Below are 20,409 nucleotides of genomic sequence, written 5' to 3'. Positions count from 1 at the left end.
ATATATATTCCTTAGTATTGTTTGAGTTTTTGTCAACATTACATTCTTTTTCAGGCTGGTTCGCAATTTCCGGAGGTCGACAATTACGGGGATGTTTATGCCCGACCCGGCAACGACAAGGGCAAGGCGAAGCACGTTAGTTTTTTATATTTTAGTTTTATTTCACAAATTTAAATTTTTGTATTTGATTTCTTAATTCCTAACTTGTGTATAATATTTTGAAGGCTGAGATGCTCGCCAAGAAGGCGAGTTATTTGGAGGAGGTGGCCAGCCAGTACCCTCCGGACACTCCGTTGGAGTCGATCTCAGTCCCCGATCCCGATGCCGGTCTTCGTATTATGACGGAGACACTGGGTGTTAGGGGTGGTAGGGAGATACGCGGAATGGGAGCGGGTCGGGTTCGTGATCTCAGCGCCGGGTCTTCATCTCAGCCATCTGCAGATATAGTCAACCTGACCACTGAAGTGCAGTTGTTGAAGGGTCAGCTAGAAGAATCGAGAGCGGCATATGCGGAGCAGACGAGTAAGGTGCAGCAGATGCAGCAGATGTTTGGCCAGTTGGCCAGGATTGTACCTGGGTTTGTGCTGCCGCCCAACATTGACCAGTGCAGGCCAGACTCCTCCACCGGTGTCGATGATGCTACTGACCTAGGGGGCCATTAGTTATTTGTATGTATGTATTAATTAAATTGTTTCTACTTTGTATGGATAGTTTGGATATATAAATTTATTCATTTTGTTTTATATAGTTTTTGAATAAAGATTTTTTTTTTAAATATTAAATTCATATATATAATTTAAATAAAAAAAATTTTTTTAAATAAAATACGTTTGGGCGACGGACAAATTTCGTCGCCCAAAGAGGGTTTGGGCGACGAACACCCTTATTCGTCGCCCAAAGCATGTTTAGGCGACGGAAAAATTTCGTCGCCCAAAGAGGATTTGGGCGACGAACACATTTATTCGTCGCCCAAAGAATGTTTGGGCGACGAAATTTGTCCGTCGCCCAAAGCACGTTCCAGCGAGAAAATTAGTTATTCCTCTCCCAAATCATGTTTAGGCGACGGATAATTTCGTCGCCCAAAGCATGTTTGGGCGACGAATAAGGGTGTTCGTCGCCCAAACCATCTTTGGGCGACGAAATTTTTCCGTCGCCTAAACATGCTTTGGGCGACGAATTTTATGTTTTAGGAGACAAAAAAAATTCGTCGCTCCAGGTGTCTTTGGGCGACGAAATTTATGGGTTCGTCGCCCAAACTCTTGGGCGTCACATTTTAGGCGTCCAAATGCTCGACGAATCAGTTTCGTCGCCCAAACCTTTGGGCGACGAAACTCTACTTTGGGCGACGAATTCCGTTCCTCTCCCAAACCCTTTTTTCTTGTAGTGTAAGGTGGTGGGGTGTCTTTTTTTATTTTTTAAATATTATTTTAATAGTTATATTTTACAACTATACCTTTATTTATTAAGTTGTTTTTATGTGATTGTTTTGTGGAATGAAGAGTATTTTAGGCAATCCCATATTTGGTGAGGCCTATTAGGCAATATTTTTAACTAAATCATTCTTATGGTTTTATAATAGTAAAAATAGATTAGATGTAGATATAGATAAAAAAGAGGAAAAATTACAGCTATGGTCTTGTAACCATTTTTCATTTTATTTTGGTCCCTCAATTTCCATAACAGTCATTTGCGTCCTTTAAGCCTTGAATCATTTGTTCAGTAGGGACAAATCCTTACTTCTACAAAGAAGTGATCATGAGTCTTGTAGTACACGATCACTAAACCAAGGACTGTTCGATCTTTCCAAGGGTTTCACTGTTTTATTTTTTTATTTTTTTATTTTTTTTTTTTCGGTCTGAAGGATACTTCAATAAAACGATCAAAAGGGAGACAAAGCCCATACAACTAGAGTCCACAAAACATGAGCATAAGAATTGAAAGAAATCGACCAGCTAGGAAGACTAAGAAACACCAAATTAGCTAGTATGAAAGCATAAAACATAGATGTAAATAACAAGCCTTTGTCATCACGAACCAGTGCTCCAATTCCTCCAGCAAGGAAGCTATCATGCTAAGAGCCATCTAAGTTTATCTTTAATTAAAGAAGTTGCCGGCCAGAGGCCAACACCAATGAGAGGCCCTAGTTCTGGTATGAGAGTTATGCACTGTCTGGAGGAGTCGTCCTGGTATCAATTAGGGATATGCTGGTATATAACTTTGCAGTGCTCCTGCTCCTTCCAAATTTCCCAACAAATGCAAGTACGTGGTCAGCCTCAATACTCAATAGGTGTACCTGCAAAAGTGGTTAGTTTTAAAACCAGTTGTCAAAAGATGTAAAGGCCTGTTTATCCACTCGAAAGTTCAGTGAACTTGCAAACCCATAAACTCTCTCTCTCTCTCTCTCTCTCTCTCTCTCTCTCTCTCTCTCTCTCTCTCTCTCTCTCTCTCTCCTCTCCTACCACAGCCCACCAAACCAAAAATCAAAAATAGAAATTCTGAAATTTACAAATAAAAAGAATTTCCATTTAGACTACAGATTACCTTAAATAAGTGGTCTACCAAGAAGTGTGGTAAAGAACTCACAGATACCGAGAAGCATTGCCTTCTAACAAATGGGTATCTGTGCCATAACAAACGGGTCCAACATGCCTTAGAACATATGTATATGCATTTTAATAACAAATAAAATTCTAAGCATCATACAAGAGCTTAATTTAGAAAGGAACATGATCTCAAAATGAGAGGCTAGCTGACTAGCTTGAGAACGACACAAAAAAATCCCAAATGATAAGGACTCGAGCTAACCCTATGAATACATACAAATCAAGTATATCAATAGAAAATGATTTCCATGAATATTTGGAACAAAAGAAGCCAGTAATTGATCAATTCTTATGATGATATGGAAATTTAATATATGATTTTTAGGGTAATTCTCATGATCACTGTCACCAATTAAATAGCCAAAAATGCAGTGTGATGCAGGGGAAAGGGAACTGAAGTACCTAGACTGAGTTTGCACTTATTACACAGAGTTAATGAAAAATAAACAAGATGAACACATAACATGTAACTAAAGATAAATGGTTTCAAATGGCCAAAAAAAGATCGAAAAGATAAATGGTTTCAGTCACCAGTTTAATATAGTCTTTCTCTAAATAAACTAAATGAAAGTGGGAGAGATCAGAACAAATCACATATTACTAATTTGAGAAAGAATTAAAATTACACTTAATTCTTAGAATATGAGAAATTTTGGGCCACTCAGGCGCCTATCTCTTCGGTGAACCTAAGAAATTAAATGTTTGTAAATCCTCCAAGACCGCGTATACTTAGATTGGATGCATTCCAAAGAATAACTTGTAAGTAACTTATCATGAACTTCTCAAACTGTGCAGCTTATCTCGTAAATAACTCGGTTTCTTAAAGCTGGATGCTGTTAAAATTAAGAATAATTAAATCTGGTTTACTTTATATAAAAGAAAAGAAAATTCCTTGATGAGAAAATATTGTGTAACTAATTGTACAAAAAGCACTATAAATATATGCTAAGAAGATAAAATCAGCACTAAAATAAGTCATAGACCCCATATGGAAGATTAATTAGAGATGAGTTAGGAATGAAAACCTTGAAAAACTCATACTAGGAAAAGTGAAAAACCTAAAAACGTTTTGCGGGATCGATCGTACAAATAATAAAAAATGTTTGAAATCATAGGATCGATTCGACCTTACCAAGCATATGATCGATCCTATAGACAAAAATTGAAAAACTCAACTTCTGAAGATTCGATATTCCCAAGGATAAGATCAATCCTCTGGTCTCAAAAAACATTTAAACCTAAAGTTCGAACTTTTTTTTATTCCAAAAACATTTTTAACAACCAATACACATACAAACAAAGATAAACACATATGCATATGAATCTAACCATATAGAATGAATGTACCGTTCTCTAAGTCAAATTACCTTTCCTAAATGGATTGAATATCGAATCATACCTTTCAAAATTTTCCTCGATATTGAACCTTGATTAACATGCTACACTTCAAACTTCTCTTGACATGATCTTGATCTCGTTGCCCAAAAACTCTAACCTATCTAGAAACTTACATACACATGCTTTGTCTTAGAAAATTGTTAATATACAAACATTACATTAATAAAAAAGAAAAACAAAGAAAAGTAGAGGTTGAGGATAGAACACACGTTGCCCAATCCAGCCCAAAGGAGCTAAGAAAAAAAAAATGTCCAAAAGAACATAAAAGTTGATGGCCAAAGACAAAAAACTTTGATGGGCAACCAAAGACACAAGGCCGATGGACATGAACCAAGAAAAAAGGCTTTGACCGACAACTTTAACTGGAGAATGCCAGCTCACCAAAAGCTAATAGTTACTAGTCGTGCAGCTGTCAAATCGTATGAATTTGTACCATTCTCTCATCACCCTACACGCATCATGCATTCAGCTGTAAAAATTCAGACCTACTCTAAATGTATTTTTCATTTCTTTAAGCAAAAGTGTCGTGTAGGTTTTTAGAAAGCTAAGTGTTCTCTTAGCAACTTTTAGGTAATTTTCTTCTTTATGTAGTTTAGCTTTGCTAAGGCTTAGTTTTAAGCTTTGGTATTGATTTCCTTATTAATGAAAATGTTTCTTTTTGCAATTGTATCTTTATTTTCGGGTTTCCTACACAGTGATGGCTATATTTGTGGTAACAACCACTATAGTATATATATCGACTAAGTGTGGATGAGATTAGTTTCGATTTTGTTTTTAAGGTATTTTATTTTTATTTATGTCCATTTCATTTGCAACCCATAGTCTAATCCTTCAAATTTACATTTGCCATCTCCATTTATTTAGATTAGTGAAGTCCTAGCCAAATCAGGCAAGAAAAGATTCCAGACCGAGTTCGGTTCCTACTCGATCAAACGGTCATCTTAGAAGGAAGTCACTCGAGCCCAAAAAACCGAAAACCAAGGCCCTTAATTGATGCATACCTTTTTGGATATTGGGGAACAAGCCTAATCGATGGCACACCCATATTTTAACCTAGTAAAAAAGTCCACAATTATAGCAAATCTCAGCCTCCCACATAACTAAGATGTTTTTAGGCTATTACATAAATTGGCACACTCGCTGAGACCTGACTAAGTCAATTTTGTTTAATGTATGGTAGAAATACGCCGAGGCTTTAAACAAAGAATTTGGAAGGAATCAGTGAGAGGCGTAACCTTGGCCAAACTTGCCACCATGGTAGATGGACACCTAGATGCACCCTTGAAAACCAATGAACCTGATGATGGCAACAACAACCAAATGGATCCTCTGTTGCCTACATTCTGGCTAGTAAGGCAAATGAAGGATGTTCGAACCGTGAATGGATGAATCGAAGAAAATCTTCACACAAGACTCTGAGAGATGAGGTAGTCGGTCTAGCAGGGCACAGTTTGTACCACAATAGTTGTTCAGGAGCTCAGAGGGTTGATCCATGGGTAGCCATACGTGTTGCGTCCCAAAATAAGGCTTAGAAGTTTTGGATACGTGGCAGTCGCCATATTGTTAATTCAACTTAGAATTAAATGACCAAGACATGGGAGTTATATTTCAGAATACTCATGGGAGTGTCGAAGGATTTAATGATTCTCGTCCTCCAATCTTATTTTTGATTAATATGATGACTTGCAGCTGAGGATTATTCTAATTTCAGACTAAGAGTACTGTATTTTTCAGCCAAGACAAAGGGGGTCATTTCAATGCCAGCTAAAATAGTTTACAATTGAGGATTATTCTTTTAGGTCGAAGATACTATGATTTTCAACCAAACACATCCAAACTGTACAAAGCAAAGTTGAAAAAAAAAAAAAAAAAAAAGGCTAAGGAAAAGTCGAGGGAGAGTTTTTAGCACTATGTTTTGCGACTTCATATCGGTCCCAGCGATCAAGAGATGCTACCAATCAAGTGGAGATCGAGCAATCTAAAACTAAGCTCTCCCTCCATAATTCATCGTGATTGTAACAAAATCAGAGACCACACAGGAATCAGTTGCGAATGCCCTCTATTTAGGCCATCGAGAAAGGGGGAAGGAGTGTACGGTCATTTTTTTGGTAAAGGACTTTCATTCACCAACTACATCTCGATCTCAAGGATGGGCGAGAGCTACGACATTTCGGAGTTGTAATATGAAGGATTGGAGAGAGAAGTTGGACAAACAATATAAGAATATTGTTGGTATTTAATGACCCTCAGGTCGAACGTGATTAGCCTCTCCTCGGGTTTGTGTTTGGTAAAACGAACCGAGCATATTAAGATTGGTTCTATGATAACTTGTATACATATTAGAAATTTCATATACAATAATTAATTATAATAATGTAGACACCGAAATTTTGATAAAATTAAATTGGTAAAAATTGCAAATTTCATGATTTGACTGGCCAAAGATGACTGGTGCAATCTATAGCTAAGCTCCACACAAGTACACGTGTCATGTGACTCATCAAGATAAATTGGGCTACCAAAGATGACATGTGCCGACATCTGGGAAGCCCATCATTCAATTCAAGTTAAAGGCTAAATTAAGGAATAAATTGTCCTTAATTAATTAATTAATTGCCTAAATTAATGGCATTGATTGACCAAATATTCTCAATCAATGACATTTATTTAAATCATAAACTAAATTAATTCAATTAGCCCAATTTAAATTAAATCAAGAATTAATTCCACAATCAAGGTTTAATCCCACAAATCAAGGGATTTAAATCGTGAAAATTAATTCCTCTCTCTTGCCTATAAATACAGGCTCCTAGTTCAGAAGAAAGGACCTCCAGACTTTTGGCAAAAAATATCAAACAAACTCTCTGACCAAAAGACAAACACTCAAACACTCAAACACTCAAAGTTCTTCATCAAGCTCGTCGAGAATCAACAAGCACAATACACACGTGCCGATTCTTTCACCACCAAAGCCGAAGAACCATTACCATGTGACACACCTCATGGTCAAAGATTGATCAAGATCAAGCCTCAACGGCCCTTGATCAAGCTTCAACCGTTCAAGAAGACTCAAAGCTAGATTCAACCGTTCGATTCAAGAACAAGTGTTCATCACCCTTGGATCAAGCACAACTTCGAAGATCGAATCAGATGAATATTCTTGTAAAGAATAGACACATAGAGATTGTAACCTCAAAATTGTAAATACAAATATCAAATATTTTGTACACTTTTCTTGTCGTATTTATATTTGCAAGAAATTATGATTACAAATAGTATTTTTAATAATAATTTATTAGTTATTGAGTTGACTAGATTAATTTAATCCTTAAGTTGTCATTACAATCATGTGATCTTTGAGTTGTTACTTAGTAACAATGACTATGAGTTATCACTAATGGATAGTGACAATATATATATATATATCTATATATATTTTTTTTTTTAAAAGATGCCAATCAATCTGCCCGCTAAAAAATAGTCCAACATATCATTTTCTTTTCTTTTGGGCTAATAGCCTATTTTCTATTTTAGCCTTAAAACAACATTTTTTTTTTTCATGAACATACATTTTGGATTTAAATGTAATTATGTTTTCCTAGCAAGAAAAAAAGAGTTGTAATTATGTATTTTTGGATGCAAATGCAATTATGCAATATTCTAAATGAGTTTTCAATCCTAGATACATACTTATCGTTACCATAGTAATACGATACACTGAAATGATTGTCAACCAAACGAGGCCAAACATTTTTTAAGGGAAAATATATTGTGAACTTATTTTATAGGTCCCTTTCGGCCCTCGACTTCAAAACATATCCCTCACTCTCTCTTAGGGCATTCATGTTTCTCTCTCTTGAGTCTTGAGTATTGAGCAACTCTCTCCAATTTTTTTATCTTTCACTAATATTAGTTTGGAAGGAGGCGAAAGAGGGCCCAATTGGTTCCCGCATTTGGTATACTTTCTTTTTATATTCTTTTACGATTTCTTATTGTGTCTCAATTTGCCTATAGTTTTACTTTTGGCTAACAATATGCTTGGGTTTCAATTAAGGTTTTTGTGTGGTTTTGATTTCTCATTCATGAACTCGAGATTAAATTTGTTTACTCTAAAAAATATGACGATATTGGATTTCCTTTAATGGTTTTGTCCTCTTTCAAATTGCATGTCCCTTGGATTTTTTTCTTCATATCCCTTTTACTACTATAATTTAGTGTCCAAGCCTTTAATTTTTATTTTACTTTTTATACTATTTAAAAGGACTATTTACATCAATAATGTCGTGTACACCCGTTTCAAGTATGACACTCTCTCATACTATAAGAGCTATGCTAGGGTTTCATTCATCACTCAATCATTAACAATGGTAAGCCAATTCAGCCTCTTATTCCCATATCTTAAGAAGACCCTGGCCTAATTTTTCAATAAATTGTTGTTGTTGACTTGAAAGTTGAATGAAAAATAGGCATGTCATCACATGTTATGAATCTTTTCCTCTGTCATTGGGCATTCTAAAATTTGTTACAACTTTTTTCTAGGATTGTTGGATTGTTAATAACCCAATAAATTGTTGAACTGACAGTTTTACATATATGTACCAATTGGTACAATCTATACGTATGTTATGAGATATTAGCTAAATTCGCATAAATGAATTTTATTAATGGATGCTGTTATTTAGCCCCAATTAATTTATTAATAGCCCCAATATTTTAATAAGAATGTAATTTCATATTCTACCATAATGTAAATTGACCAATCATGACATACTAACTTATTAAAAAAAACTCATGCATTTCAGTCAAACCCATCGTCCATCCCTACTTGCAGCCCGCTAACAGCCCCTCCCTGCCTTCACCTCACCGCCGACAGCGGATAAGACTGGAAGCCCTCCATCCCCCTTTCTTTTTTTCTCTCTCTCTCTCTCTCTCTCTCTCTCTCTCTCTCTCACCTCCCTCCCTCCCTCCCTCCCTCTCCTCACTCTCTTCCTCCCTCCCTCCCTCTCCTCACTCTCTTCCTCCCTCCCTCCCTCTCCTCACTCTCTTCCTTTTTGTATTTGCAAAACCACCAAAGCAAGGGTGGTGGATTGGTGGTTCGACCTTCTTCTTCTTCTTGTCGTAAAAAAAAAAAATATAAGCCAATCTGATTTGGCCTCCATTGTAGCAGACCAAAGAGAGGAATAAAGAGAGAAATGAGAGAGAGAGAGAGAAAGAGAGAGAGAGATAGAGAGAGATGACACAAACTAGGCAACATCGCAGACTTCTAGATTGGCCCGGGGAGGCTCCATATTGTTGGGTAGGTGGGTAGGAGGAAATCTCTTGGGGAGTTTTTACAAAAAATATAAATTAAGAATAAAAAGAAGAAAAAAGAAGGAAGAATAAGGAAAGAAAAAGAGAAAGAAAAGGAGGAGGGGGTAGTTTTGTGCGCATATCATGGGGATGTTTTTTTTTTTTTTATTAAATCTATTTGTAGGAGAAAAAAAAAAGAAGAGAAATTAGTAGAAGGAGTGGTTGTTAGGTGGTTGTTAGGGCTAGGTTGGAATGCTGATCAACCACAATCGCAACCGCCACCAACGCAACCGCAATCGCAAAAATGTTGGCCGACGCTTAATTGACAAGTCAATGTCGGTTGGCGGTGGTGGCATGAAAAGTCTGAACCGTCAGTTTGCCAACACCGACCGACACCTTATTATGCAAATTCTTCTTCTTCCTCTGTAAATTCTTCTTCTTCTTATGCAAATTCTTCTTCTTCTTCTGCAAATTCTTCTTCTTCCGGTAGATCGATGAATATGTAGGCAGAGACGACAACAATCTTGGGTTGCTGGTGCGATAGAAGAAGTGGAGTTCTAGCGTTCGGTTACCAACCACACCGACCAAAAATTAGTGCTTCCGAAGCTGTCGGTAATCGACCATGTCGATAGCGGTGGAGGTTGCAAAGTTGGCCATTCCGTCGGTGGCGGTTCGGTGGTCGGTCGTTGCCCCTCGATTCGGTTACCAACACCGACCCAGCCCTTATGGTTGTGATTATGGTGTTGGCATTGGGTGGTGGTGGTGATGTGTTGGGTAGGGGTGGGCATTAATACCGGAAATACCGAAATCGTCCCGTTTCATTTCGTTCTGTCCCGGTCAATCCCGTCCCAAAATTTTGTTCCTTCATCCCGTCCCGATCCCGTCTCATCCCGTTCTTAAATGGGACGAGAACAGTTCTGATGTTTGAAAATCATCTCGTCCCAAATTATATTTTATTTATTATTTTGAATTTTAAAACTTTTTTTTTCTCTCTCTCCAACCATTTAATTATTATTTAAAATTTTAAAACTCTCTCTCTCTACCTAACCCGTGACTTCCTTTTTCTTCCTTCTTCTCCTTTCTCCTTTCCTTCTCTCTCCAACTCATGCCCTCACTTTCTTTTCTTCTTTCTTCCTTTCTCTTCCTTCTCACTTCCTCCATCTCTCTCTCGCGACCAGCACCTGGCCAGCCACCTAGCCACCTTAAACTCGAGCCACCCAACCACTTCTAGTCCGCGCGCGACCCAGCCCAGTCACCCACCTCGCCGTCTGGCCACTTTCCCAGCCACTTATTTTTCTTCTTTTATTCTTTTTGTCTGGGATCGGGTGGGTACCGAACCCGTACCGAATTGGTTTGGTCCGGGACGAGACGGTACCAGAGCTCCAAAACGCCCACCTTCGTCCTGTACCAATCCCGAATCTAAAGCATGAGATGGGAACGAGATGAGGTTAGTCTCGTCCCCCCCCCCCCCCGGTCCCGTGCCCGCCCCTAGTATTGGGTTTGTTTGTTGGGTATAGAAAGGAATAGGTTGAGTTAGTGTTAAGTGTGTTTGTTGGGTATCAATAAGGATGTTTTTGGAAAAGTTATTAGGTGTAGTAATAAATTTTTAAAATTTTAATTTTAGAGTTGGGTGTAAAGAGTATGGTGGTGAGAAAGTAAATTAATTAGGTCTAAATAGCAGCACCCTTTATTGATTATTGTTTTAATTAACTAGATTAATTTAATCCTTTAGGAATACTATCATGTGATCTTTGAGCTATTACTTAGTAACAATGATTATTGGTTATCACTAACAGATAATGACAATATTTTATTAAAAAAAAAAAAGCCCTGATCAATCAGCCTACTAAAAACTAGTCTGATTTATTATTTTTGTTCCTTCTAGGCTATAGCCTATTTTATGTTTTAGCCTTAAGGCTGTGTTTGGATGAAGAACTTTGAAATTTCAAGGAATTTTAAAGCGATGGGATGTCAAATGAAGCCATTTTAAGTGATGGAATTTGCAAAGTAACTTGTTTGGTTAAGTTATTTAAAATTATGAGGTTTGAAAATGATAGCATCCAAGATCAAGTCTAGGTTCGCATCTTGGGTCTTGGGTTCGAGTGCCCGGCATAGGGTGCTAGGTGCTGCCGAGTCTGGGTATTCATTACTGGGTGTCAGGTCCCAGATGCTGGGTGCTGGGTCCGGGTCTCGTGTGCTGGGTCCCAATGCTGGGTGCCGAGTGCCAAGTCTAGGTTCGGATGCTGAGTCCAAGTGCCGGTGCCGGGTCTTGGGTGCCTAGTGCCGGGTGCCAGATTCAAGATCCAAGTCCCTGGTCCCAAGTCTTAGGACCCGTGATTTTTTGTTTAATTTTTAACAAAGTCATTTTAGGAGGAATTCTAAAATGACATCTATTTACGTGGAATTTTGAGATGGGATTTTGGAACTCTCAAATTCCACTAAAATTGTATCTTAAGTAAAAGGGATTTGTAAATTCCAAATTGACCCAAAATTTCATCTTCAAATTTCGTATTCAAACACAAGATAACCTTTGTTTTAATTCTGAACATACTTTTTAGATTTAAATGTAGTTATGTATTCATGGGGAAAAAACATGTAATTATGTATTTTTGGATGCGATATATAAACTAATTTTCAATCCTATACATATCGTTATCATACTAATTTTTCAATTTCTATAAAAAAAAAGGAACGTATTATACACCCACATCCCCTTCGACCCTCAACTTCGAAACATAACCCTCATTCTCTGGGCAATCATGTTTGAGAAAATTGGAAAACTAATCAAATTTTGAACTCTTTAAAAACTATTGAAAATTAGAGTTTAGTTCTTCTAACATTTCTTATTTACAAAAAAAATCTTATGATTTTTTTTCCAAAATAAAGTCTTTATTTTTATAAATAAAGCTTTTTAACCATTGTCTAGTCAAAGAAATATGTCATTATTTTTTATTTTTTAAGGATATAAAGTACGAATTCACTTCATATCTTCTTAGGGTATAAAATAAGGTTTATAGAAGCTGCATGTTAGGTTTTAACTCAAAATCTCAGAGTCAAAAACTTATAAAGCCGACAAACTAGAACTTCAGAATAAGTAAATATGTATTGCCGAACACTCGAAAATGATCGTCAAAGGCTCGACACCTGGTATGTGTAAAAAATTTGAAACTAATAAACTAATATTATATAATATTGAATAATTACAATATTATTGAATTTTAGTTAAAATTTTAAAAGTCATAAAACTTTAATCAGTATATTGTTAAACTAAATAACCTAAATGGAAAACTATTAGCCCATTTTATTACATCCTTAAAATTCAACCAAAAGTTTATGTAAAAGTACTTAATTACTCTTTAATTACCGAAAACTGTTCATACTCCTCCCCACTACTTGTGCGTGGCGTCTAGTCTGTGTCTCTCAAATTCACCAATCTCAAATCCGCCCAACACCACTCTCTCTCTCTCTCTCTCGCTCTCTCTCTCTCTCTCTCTCTCTATCTTGCTTCCATACCAGAAGGGCTCTAGGGTTCAACAATGGTAAGCCAATTCAAAACCCTAGTTTGTCAATAATTGTTGCTGTAGATCCTGAATTGTTATGGTTCTTGTGAAATTGTGGAATTCTCAGGAAGGAGGCAATTTAGATGCCCAAATAGAGCAATTGCTCAGTGTAGAGAAGCAGATGAGGCTCTCCGGTGACGTGACGGGAACCAAGAAGGCGGCCACTGACATTCTTGAGCTCTGCTTCAAAGCGGGTGCTTGGAAGACCCTTAATGATCAGATTCTTGTCTTGTCCAAACGCCGTGGTCAGCTGAAGCAGGTACCCATTTAGTAAATATTGGACCCTTAATTATGTATATATATATATATATATATTTTAGTTCATGTGAATTTTACAGATTATGTTTAGAGTTATTTGGTATCTCTTGCCCTTATGGAAGAGCAAATTCACTGTTGTTGTTAGGATTTCTATGATTTTGTACTCTTTAATTTCAAAGAAGAAAAAGCTCTGTGTATATGTGTATTTATTTCTGTAAATACATATCTTTCATCTCTTGGTATAATATTGATATTTTTGCTGAAGAGGGCTTTGGAATGCATTTTATCTTTGTGCTTTGTCCTATTATTAATCAAGTGTGTCCAGTATTTCTATATTGGGATTTGTGTGGTGAACATCTTAGTTAATATGAATGTATTTTTCTACTTTTCATGGATAATTCTAGTATATTCATATAAGTAATGTTCTTTGATTGTTTTTTCTCATGAGCTGTCTGTTTCTGTGCAGGCTGTAACTGCTATGGTCCAGCAAGCAATGCAATATATTGATCAGACACCAGATCTTGAAACTCGTAGCGAGCTTATTAAAACACTTAATAATATTTCGGCTGGGAAGGTAAACATTTTCTATAAAGCTTGAACTCCCTCCTTTCAAATTATGTAATTTGGCCTTATATATATTTTAAAATCTTCATGAGCTCTATGGTTGTTTAGATATATGTTGAAATTGAGAGAGCTCGATTAATCAAAAGACTTGCAAAGATTAAGGAAGAGCAAGGGCTTATTGCTGAAGCTGCTGATTTGATGCAAGAAATTGCGGTCAGTATGGAAATTATCATTTTTGGAACCCCCCCCAACCCAACACACACACACACAAAAAAAATGAAGAAAACATTTCCTAGCACTCATTTTTAATCATTAAGTTTTACAGGTGGAAACTTTTGGTGCTATGGCAAAAACTGAGAAGATCGCATTCATTCTTGAACAAGTATGGGTCTAATTCCCTTCTAAATTACTCATTAAATTCGCTACTCATTCATTACAAGCACAAATTTTTAGATTTTAGTTATGATTCTCATTGAGTCAATTCTGCGGATGTTAAATTTTGCAGGTTCGTTTGTGCTTAGACCGTCAAGATTATGTTCGTGCTCAAATACTATCGAGGAAGATTAGTCCAAGAGTTTTTGATATTGATACATCGAAGGAAAAGAAAAAGCCTAAAGAAGGTGACAATGTTGTTGAAGAAGCTCCTGCTGATATACCATCGCTCTTGGAGTTGAAGCGAATCTACTACGAATTAATGATACGGTATTTCGGTGTCTTTTTCCCTTTTCTATGTTTTTGTTCTTATGTATTTGTCTCAATTATTTTCATACAGTTTGCTAAAGCTTGACTACCTTATTTAGATTTCTTGAGGTTTCATCAGACATTAGATTCTTATATATTCAAGTATGATTTAGATACTAAGAAATAGTCTGCACATTATGTATCTTTTGAAATGCTGTTAATAGGGTGTTGAGAAGAAATGCAAAATTTTCTCAAAAGCTCTAAAGCAGTGTTTGTTTCACTCTTTTGCCACTTTGGATGGGTATGGGATTTCTTTCCCGTGTTTGGTAAGGGAAATGGGTATTGGCTTGCCTTTCTGATGGGTATCCAAAACTGACAAAATGGAGGTTTTGCATTCCCAAAGGAAGGGGTGGGTATCCCATTTCCATTCCCTGGTTTGAACTTTTAATTAAATTTTAATGTTGACCATACCCTTATATTTTTTATTTCAAAATATAAAATTTCATTGGTGTTATAATAAAAGAATTTCTAAACACTGGAATGGAAATGTTGGATTCCATGGATTTCTAAAAACTTCATTCCAAAGAATGAATATGAAATTCATAGAATGTGTTTCTGAAAAATAAACACTACCTAAATAACATATTTAATGTCGTGAAATAGTGATCATCAGTGACTAGTTTATTAAGTGATGTATTTAATGAATAGCATTAATGATTTTTTCTCTCTAAGATTTAAGTATGAGATCCATGAATTCATGTTTCTTGTTTTGAGATGCTAGAAGTTGAATAGCTTCTAAAGAATGCGTAAATTGGTAGGCAGTAAAAATAATTAAAATTCTTACGAAACAACATCATATGTTGGATTACTTAACAAATAACCTATTGACATAGTTAAATATTCAAAATATATATATGAGTAAACTGCGTGCTATCTAGCAACAAGTGGATGGTGCTCTTTGTTTCTTGGATTTGGAAAAGCTTCTGTCCTTGAAACTCCTATATCTCTTGTTCTGCATTGTTTAGGTCGTCCAAGTAATGACAATCACAAATCACTTAAAGAACGGAACATGACCTATGCAAACCCAACAAAAAAAAAAAAACAGACCTATGAAAACCATTTCAATGTTGATTGCAATATTTTGCATGAGTTCGAACTGGTGCTATGAGGTTCTTGTTAGTTTAATTTTTAAGTGGTCCTTGTAAAAGCGTCTGAATTGAGGATGCCTCAGTTTACGAGTGTTTTCTTGCTTTGTTGGTGAAAGGAAGTGGATTATTGATGCTGTTTTCTTATTGCTTTTGTAGGTATTATTTTCAAAACAATGATTACCTTGAGATTTGCCGTTGCTACAAGGCTATATATGAGATTCCTTCTGTTAGAGAGAATCCAGCTCAGTGGATCCCGGTAAACCTCTAATTTATTTTATGTCTCCTGAATTCTGTTGAGCTTTGCTGATATTTTCTTCATGTAGGTCTTGAGGAAAATTTGTTGGTACTTGGTTCTGGCACCATATGATCCAATGCAGTCAAGCCTTCTTAATTCCACCCTGGAGGATAAGAATCTGTCTGAGATTCCATATTTTAGGTATATTCAACATTAGCATTCGGTGCACATCTCCCTTTATTGGATCACATATTTAATACATGCTCTTAGTATGACATATGAGGCCTACCTTTGTTATTCTGCTGTAGGTTGCTGTTGAAACAGGTAGTAACTATGGAGGTCATACAATGGACAACACTCTGGAATACATTCAAGGATGAGTTTGAGAATGAGAAGAACATGCTTGGAGGCTCTTTGGGTGACAAAGCAGCTGAAGATCTAAGGCAGAGAATAATTGAACATGTATGCTTTTCTGAGACATCCTTATCTTCTCTCTACTTAGCTGTGTTATTAGCAATTTCTTTTGATGACATGTGATGCTTTTGCAGAACATTCTTGTTGTTTCAAAGTACTACTCAAGGATTACCTTGAAGAGACTTGCAGAGCTGCTGTGTCTAAGCATCCAGGTTTGTTGATGCTAATTTGTATATGTCACTAACATTTTTTTTTTTTTACAATGAATTATATTGTTTAGAAGTGCATATGCACATTCTATAGTGTCATGCACTCCAGGTGAGTGTGTTTGGATAGTTTGTCCTATTTTGCTCTAGTTTGTTTATTTTCAAAATTTAACATGGGAGTGGAAAAGGGGTTTGCACAGAGTTATTGGGATTGAAGGTCCTCTATATGAATCCTGATCTTGGTTGCATGACCCCAATATACATGTGTGTTCATTCTATATTGGCCAAATTGACAGCCCCAAATTAGGAAGAATACTCTTTGGAAAAGCATGTTACTTAGATAGACAATCATCGTTGCCGGTTTGTCGTGGAGACATTGGGAAGATTTTGGAACTGCAAGAAAGTGGGATAGACAGTAGTTATGTGCCGCCTCCCCCTTTTCTTTTTTTTTTCTTTTTCTTTTTTTTTGTCATTTAATGACAGCTGTATAAAATTTAATTTGGAAGGAATTTGAACGCCACATATATTTAGGACACCAAGATAGTAAGATACCAATAAAGTATAATTACTTTCCAATTTTCAAAACAACCCTTCAGAAGTCAGTCTATGCTTTCCAGTTCCCGTCTTACACGTTTCATAGATTGACTTGTAGGTATGTACAACTACTTAGTTTGTGTATATGTTCATGATGTTTTGTTTTAGCTTATGTTCATGTCATTTAGTTTTAGTATGTGTTCATGTCATTTTGTTTTAGTAATAGAACAATGAAAATGAGTAATAAAACTCCCAGCTCTTGTGCAATCCGTCTTCCTTCCCCACAGTTGTTTCTTTGCGTTTCTTTCTCTATTTCTTTTGCTGTCACACTTTTGTTGAATTGGATCCTTCCCCATAATTGGTGCAATCCGTCTTCCTTCCCCACAATTTTGTTTCTTTGCTTTTCTTCCTCTATTTCTCATACTTTATTTCTATATTTTGGTGATATTTAAATTCATAAGTAACGTCGATTAGTTGTGAAAGTTTATTGGATTGGTAAATGATTTTTTTTGTTTTATTATATAAATATAAACAAGTATAAAATAAAAAAGAACTTGACTATTTGTAAGTAAATGTATAATTATACATAGTCATATATAATAATGAAAGTGATCTGTATAAGAGTTCCAAAAACCACAACCCAAAACACCATATCAACTAAGGTTACCCCATTGCACCATGTACTGGAGAGAGTATTGTACTTTATACTCATACCATGTACTAAATCGACCCATGATTCATGTAACATTGGTTAGAAAGGGTAAAAGGAATAAAAGCCGGAGGGTGTGGGAATGTATGTTTCATGATTGGCTTTAGTATTTCACTTTCTTAAGTTCCTTTTTGGCATGCTGCCTACTTTATTAATCTCTAAGCTCAGTCAAAAAACTAATAGTTTTTGGATGCCATGGCTGGAATTATTTGAATTCTGCATCTTTTTTCATTATAGTTTTAGCTATAGTTTTTGTCTCCTTTTATTCAGGAAGCTGAGAAGCATCTTTCAGATATGGTTGTGTCTAAGGCACTGGTGGCCAAAATTGACAGGCCAGTAGGAATAATATGTTTCCAAGCTGCAAAGGACAGCAACAATGTTCTTAATTCGTGGGCTATGAACCTGGAGAAACTGCTTGATCTTGTTGAGAAGAGCTGCCACCAAATACACAAAGAAACCATGGTTCACAAGGCTGCTTTGAAGGTTTGAGAAGAATTAATGTCACAAATTTCAGGTACAAGTCATCTGTGTACGACATGCTTATTTTGGTTTAAAAAACTAAAATGGAAATAGAAATAAGTCCCATTTGTTTTGGTTCCAATGATGCTTTTGAACCATGCTTGCAGGTAGGCCTAATCTTTGTTTCATGGACTAAAAGGAGTTTTCAGATTCAAGCGATTGGTTTAAATCTTCGAATGACTGGGTTGATCAGCCATATGTATCCAGTTATTTGTTTTGCTACTAATATGCTTAGAACCAAAAGATTGTTGTATGCTACTGGAAGATACCTTGCTCTAGTAGGTAAACCAAAGGAAACCTGGATGGGATTTGTTTCTGGCACTGGAAAGAAATTGGGTGCTTCACTTGTTTATTTAGTCTTTGGCCTTGTTTAAGATTCTTTATGTTCCACATGGCCCCGGCCTAATATTTCAATATTATTTCGTGTAGGCTGTAGCTTTGTGCTTTTAATTGATCTGGTTATATTCATAACATGATTTCAGAGCAATGATTACCTACCATGTAACTGGTGTCTTAATTAGTCTACCAATGGTTATCCATTGCCATTCAAACTGCATTAGGAGCAGTTTCAGCTGTCTGGGAAAAATGGGCTTGCGTCAAGTACATGAATTTTTATTCACTTACATCCTGAACTTAATGTTGTGACAAAGTGGCCCATCTGTCAAGTCGTAACTCAAGTCATATTTTCTGTTAAAATAATTATATGCTACTCACGTGATTTTTTTAGGGCTATTTTGGTCAGTATCTTAATTAACTAAGGCCTTTTTCCACATATACCATATCGGCTTTGCATAAATATCACTCATAAAAATTAGCCACCATATAATGTGGTAGTTACGTCAACTTTTCTGTTAAACTATAAACTTTTTTTTTTCTCTAAATTTTCTATTTCATCTTGAATAGAATTTAAGAACAAAATCTCTTTTAGTAAATTGAAAAAGTATTTCTATATAATTTTTTTTAATGAAAAATTATATATATATATATTCTACACTTAATTAAGTCAATTAAAAAAAAAACAATCAACAAATCTCACCCAATCCCCGTGTCTTCTTCCTCCCACCCATCTACATTTAATTTTTTTTTTTAATGGTGAAAATATATATTTTGCACTTAAATTAAAAATAAAACAAAAAAAAAAAAAAAAGATTGTTCAACCAAAAGGTCCAAAAACCCACCCAAGCCTCATTTCTCTTTCCTCCCACCCACCCACCCACCCACAATGTCGGTGTCCTAACCAATAACCGCCTGTTTGGACCCCCTAGAGAAGGGGACGCAGGACATGCATCCCTATCAAACCCAAGAACAAAAAAAAAAAAAAGGGTTTGAGCATAAAAGTTGACCACCAAAGACAAAAGACTTCGGCGAACAACCAAAGACACAAGGTCGATGGATATGAACAGAGAAAAAAGACTTCGACCGACAACTATTTCTAAAAAATGTCAGCTCAGCAAATAACGGTCACTAGTCGTGCAGTTATCACATCGTAAGAATTCGTACCGTTCTTTCATCACCCTATATGCATCACACATTTAGAAGGAGAAAAACTTGAGGATGAAGAAGCCTCTCCTAAATATAGCAGCTTCAAGAAATACAAAAGGATCTCTCTCAGAATAATGCCCATACGCTCTCAAAACTCATACCGGCTCTAAATGTACTTTTCATTGCTCTAAGCATAAGTGCCATTTAGTTTTTTAGAAAGCTAAGTGTTCTTTTAGCAACCTTTACGTAATTTTCTTCTTTATGTAGTTTAGCATTTCCAAGGCACTGTTTTAAGCTTTGGTATCGATTACTATATCAATGAAAATGTCTCTTATTGTAATTGTATATTCATTTTCGGGTTTCCTACACAGTGATGGCTAGATTTGTGGTAAGAACCACTATAGTATATCGACCAAGTGTGGATGATATTAGTTTCACTTTTGTTTGTAAGCAATTCTATTTTTTTCCAAGACCATTTCATTTTTAACTTGTGATCCTTAGAATTTTTACACATGCTATCACCATCTGTTTAGATCAATGAAGTCCTAGCCAGACTAGGCAAGAAAAGAGTCTGAACCAAGTTCGGTTCCTACTTGGTTGAACAATCGTCTTAGAAGGAAGTTAATTGGGCCTAAAACACCGAAAACTAAGGCCCATAACACATTCCTTTTCCAATATTGGGCCGTAAGCCCAATTAGTGGCACACCCGTATTTTTAATCCAGTAAAAAGGTCAAAATTATAACATATCTCTATCGTCCACGTGGTCCAAACGTTTTTAGGCTATAATCGTTGGGACATGACTTAGCGG

At 36.1% G+C, this 20,409-nt stretch overlaps 3 protein-coding genes across 3 annotated transcripts in view; all 3 read left to right on the top strand.

Moving 5' to 3' along the window:
- Positions 1-18,568, top strand: part of LOC147293023 (26S proteasome non-ATPase regulatory subunit 12 homolog A-like) — a 45,146-nt gene extending 26,578 nt beyond the window's left edge. Inside the window, exon 13 of the mRNA XM_086230352.1 lies at positions 18,226-18,568. The gene's annotated coding sequence lies outside the window, so the exon portion shown is untranslated. The remainder of the gene's footprint in view (positions 1-18,225) is intronic.
- On the top strand, positions 94-662 carry LOC147293025 (uncharacterized). Its single transcript, XM_086230990.1, has 2 exons — positions 94-135; positions 225-662. Exon 2 carries the CDS (start codon positions 231-233, stop codon positions 660-662), a length of 432 nt encoding a protein of 143 aa, XP_086087116.1. The 5' UTR covers positions 94-135; positions 225-230.
- Positions 12,682-18,568, top strand: LOC147293024 (26S proteasome non-ATPase regulatory subunit 12 homolog A-like). The gene is made up of 12 exons (XM_086230355.1): positions 12,682-12,829; positions 12,918-13,109; positions 13,575-13,682; positions 13,781-13,885; positions 13,998-14,054; positions 14,178-14,374; positions 15,658-15,757; positions 15,825-15,937; positions 16,045-16,198; positions 16,285-16,362; positions 17,870-18,113; positions 18,226-18,568. Exons 1-11 carry the CDS (start codon positions 12,827-12,829, stop codon positions 18,086-18,088), a joined length of 1,326 nt encoding a protein of 441 aa, XP_086086481.1. The 5' UTR covers positions 12,682-12,826; the 3' UTR covers positions 18,089-18,113; positions 18,226-18,568.
- Positions 18,569-20,409: the final 1,841 nt, after the last annotated feature.

This window comes from Dryas octopetala, chromosome 2, assembly GCF_963921425.1.
Source record: "Dryas octopetala chromosome 2, drDryOcto1.1, whole genome shotgun sequence".
Lineage (NCBI taxonomy): Eukaryota > Viridiplantae > Streptophyta > Magnoliopsida > Rosales > Rosaceae > Dryas > Dryas octopetala.
Note: the sequence above shows the minus strand (reverse complement) of the source record. Positions and strands in the feature narration are given on the sequence as shown.

Excerpts from the sequence above, each read along its gene's own strand:
- LOC147293025 (XM_086230990.1), top strand. The coding sequence starts at position 231 with ATGCTCGCCAAGAAGGCGAGTTATTTGGAGGAGGTGGCCAGCCAGTAC.
- LOC147293024 (XM_086230355.1), top strand. Across the intron at positions 13,886-13,997 it reads ATTTGATGCAAGAAATTGCG|GTGGAAACTTTTGGTGCTAT; the intron begins GTCAGTATGGAA and ends TAAGTTTTACAG. Across the intron at positions 14,055-14,177 it reads TCGCATTCATTCTTGAACAA|GTTCGTTTGTGCTTAGACCG; the intron begins GTATGGGTCTAA and ends TAAATTTTGCAG.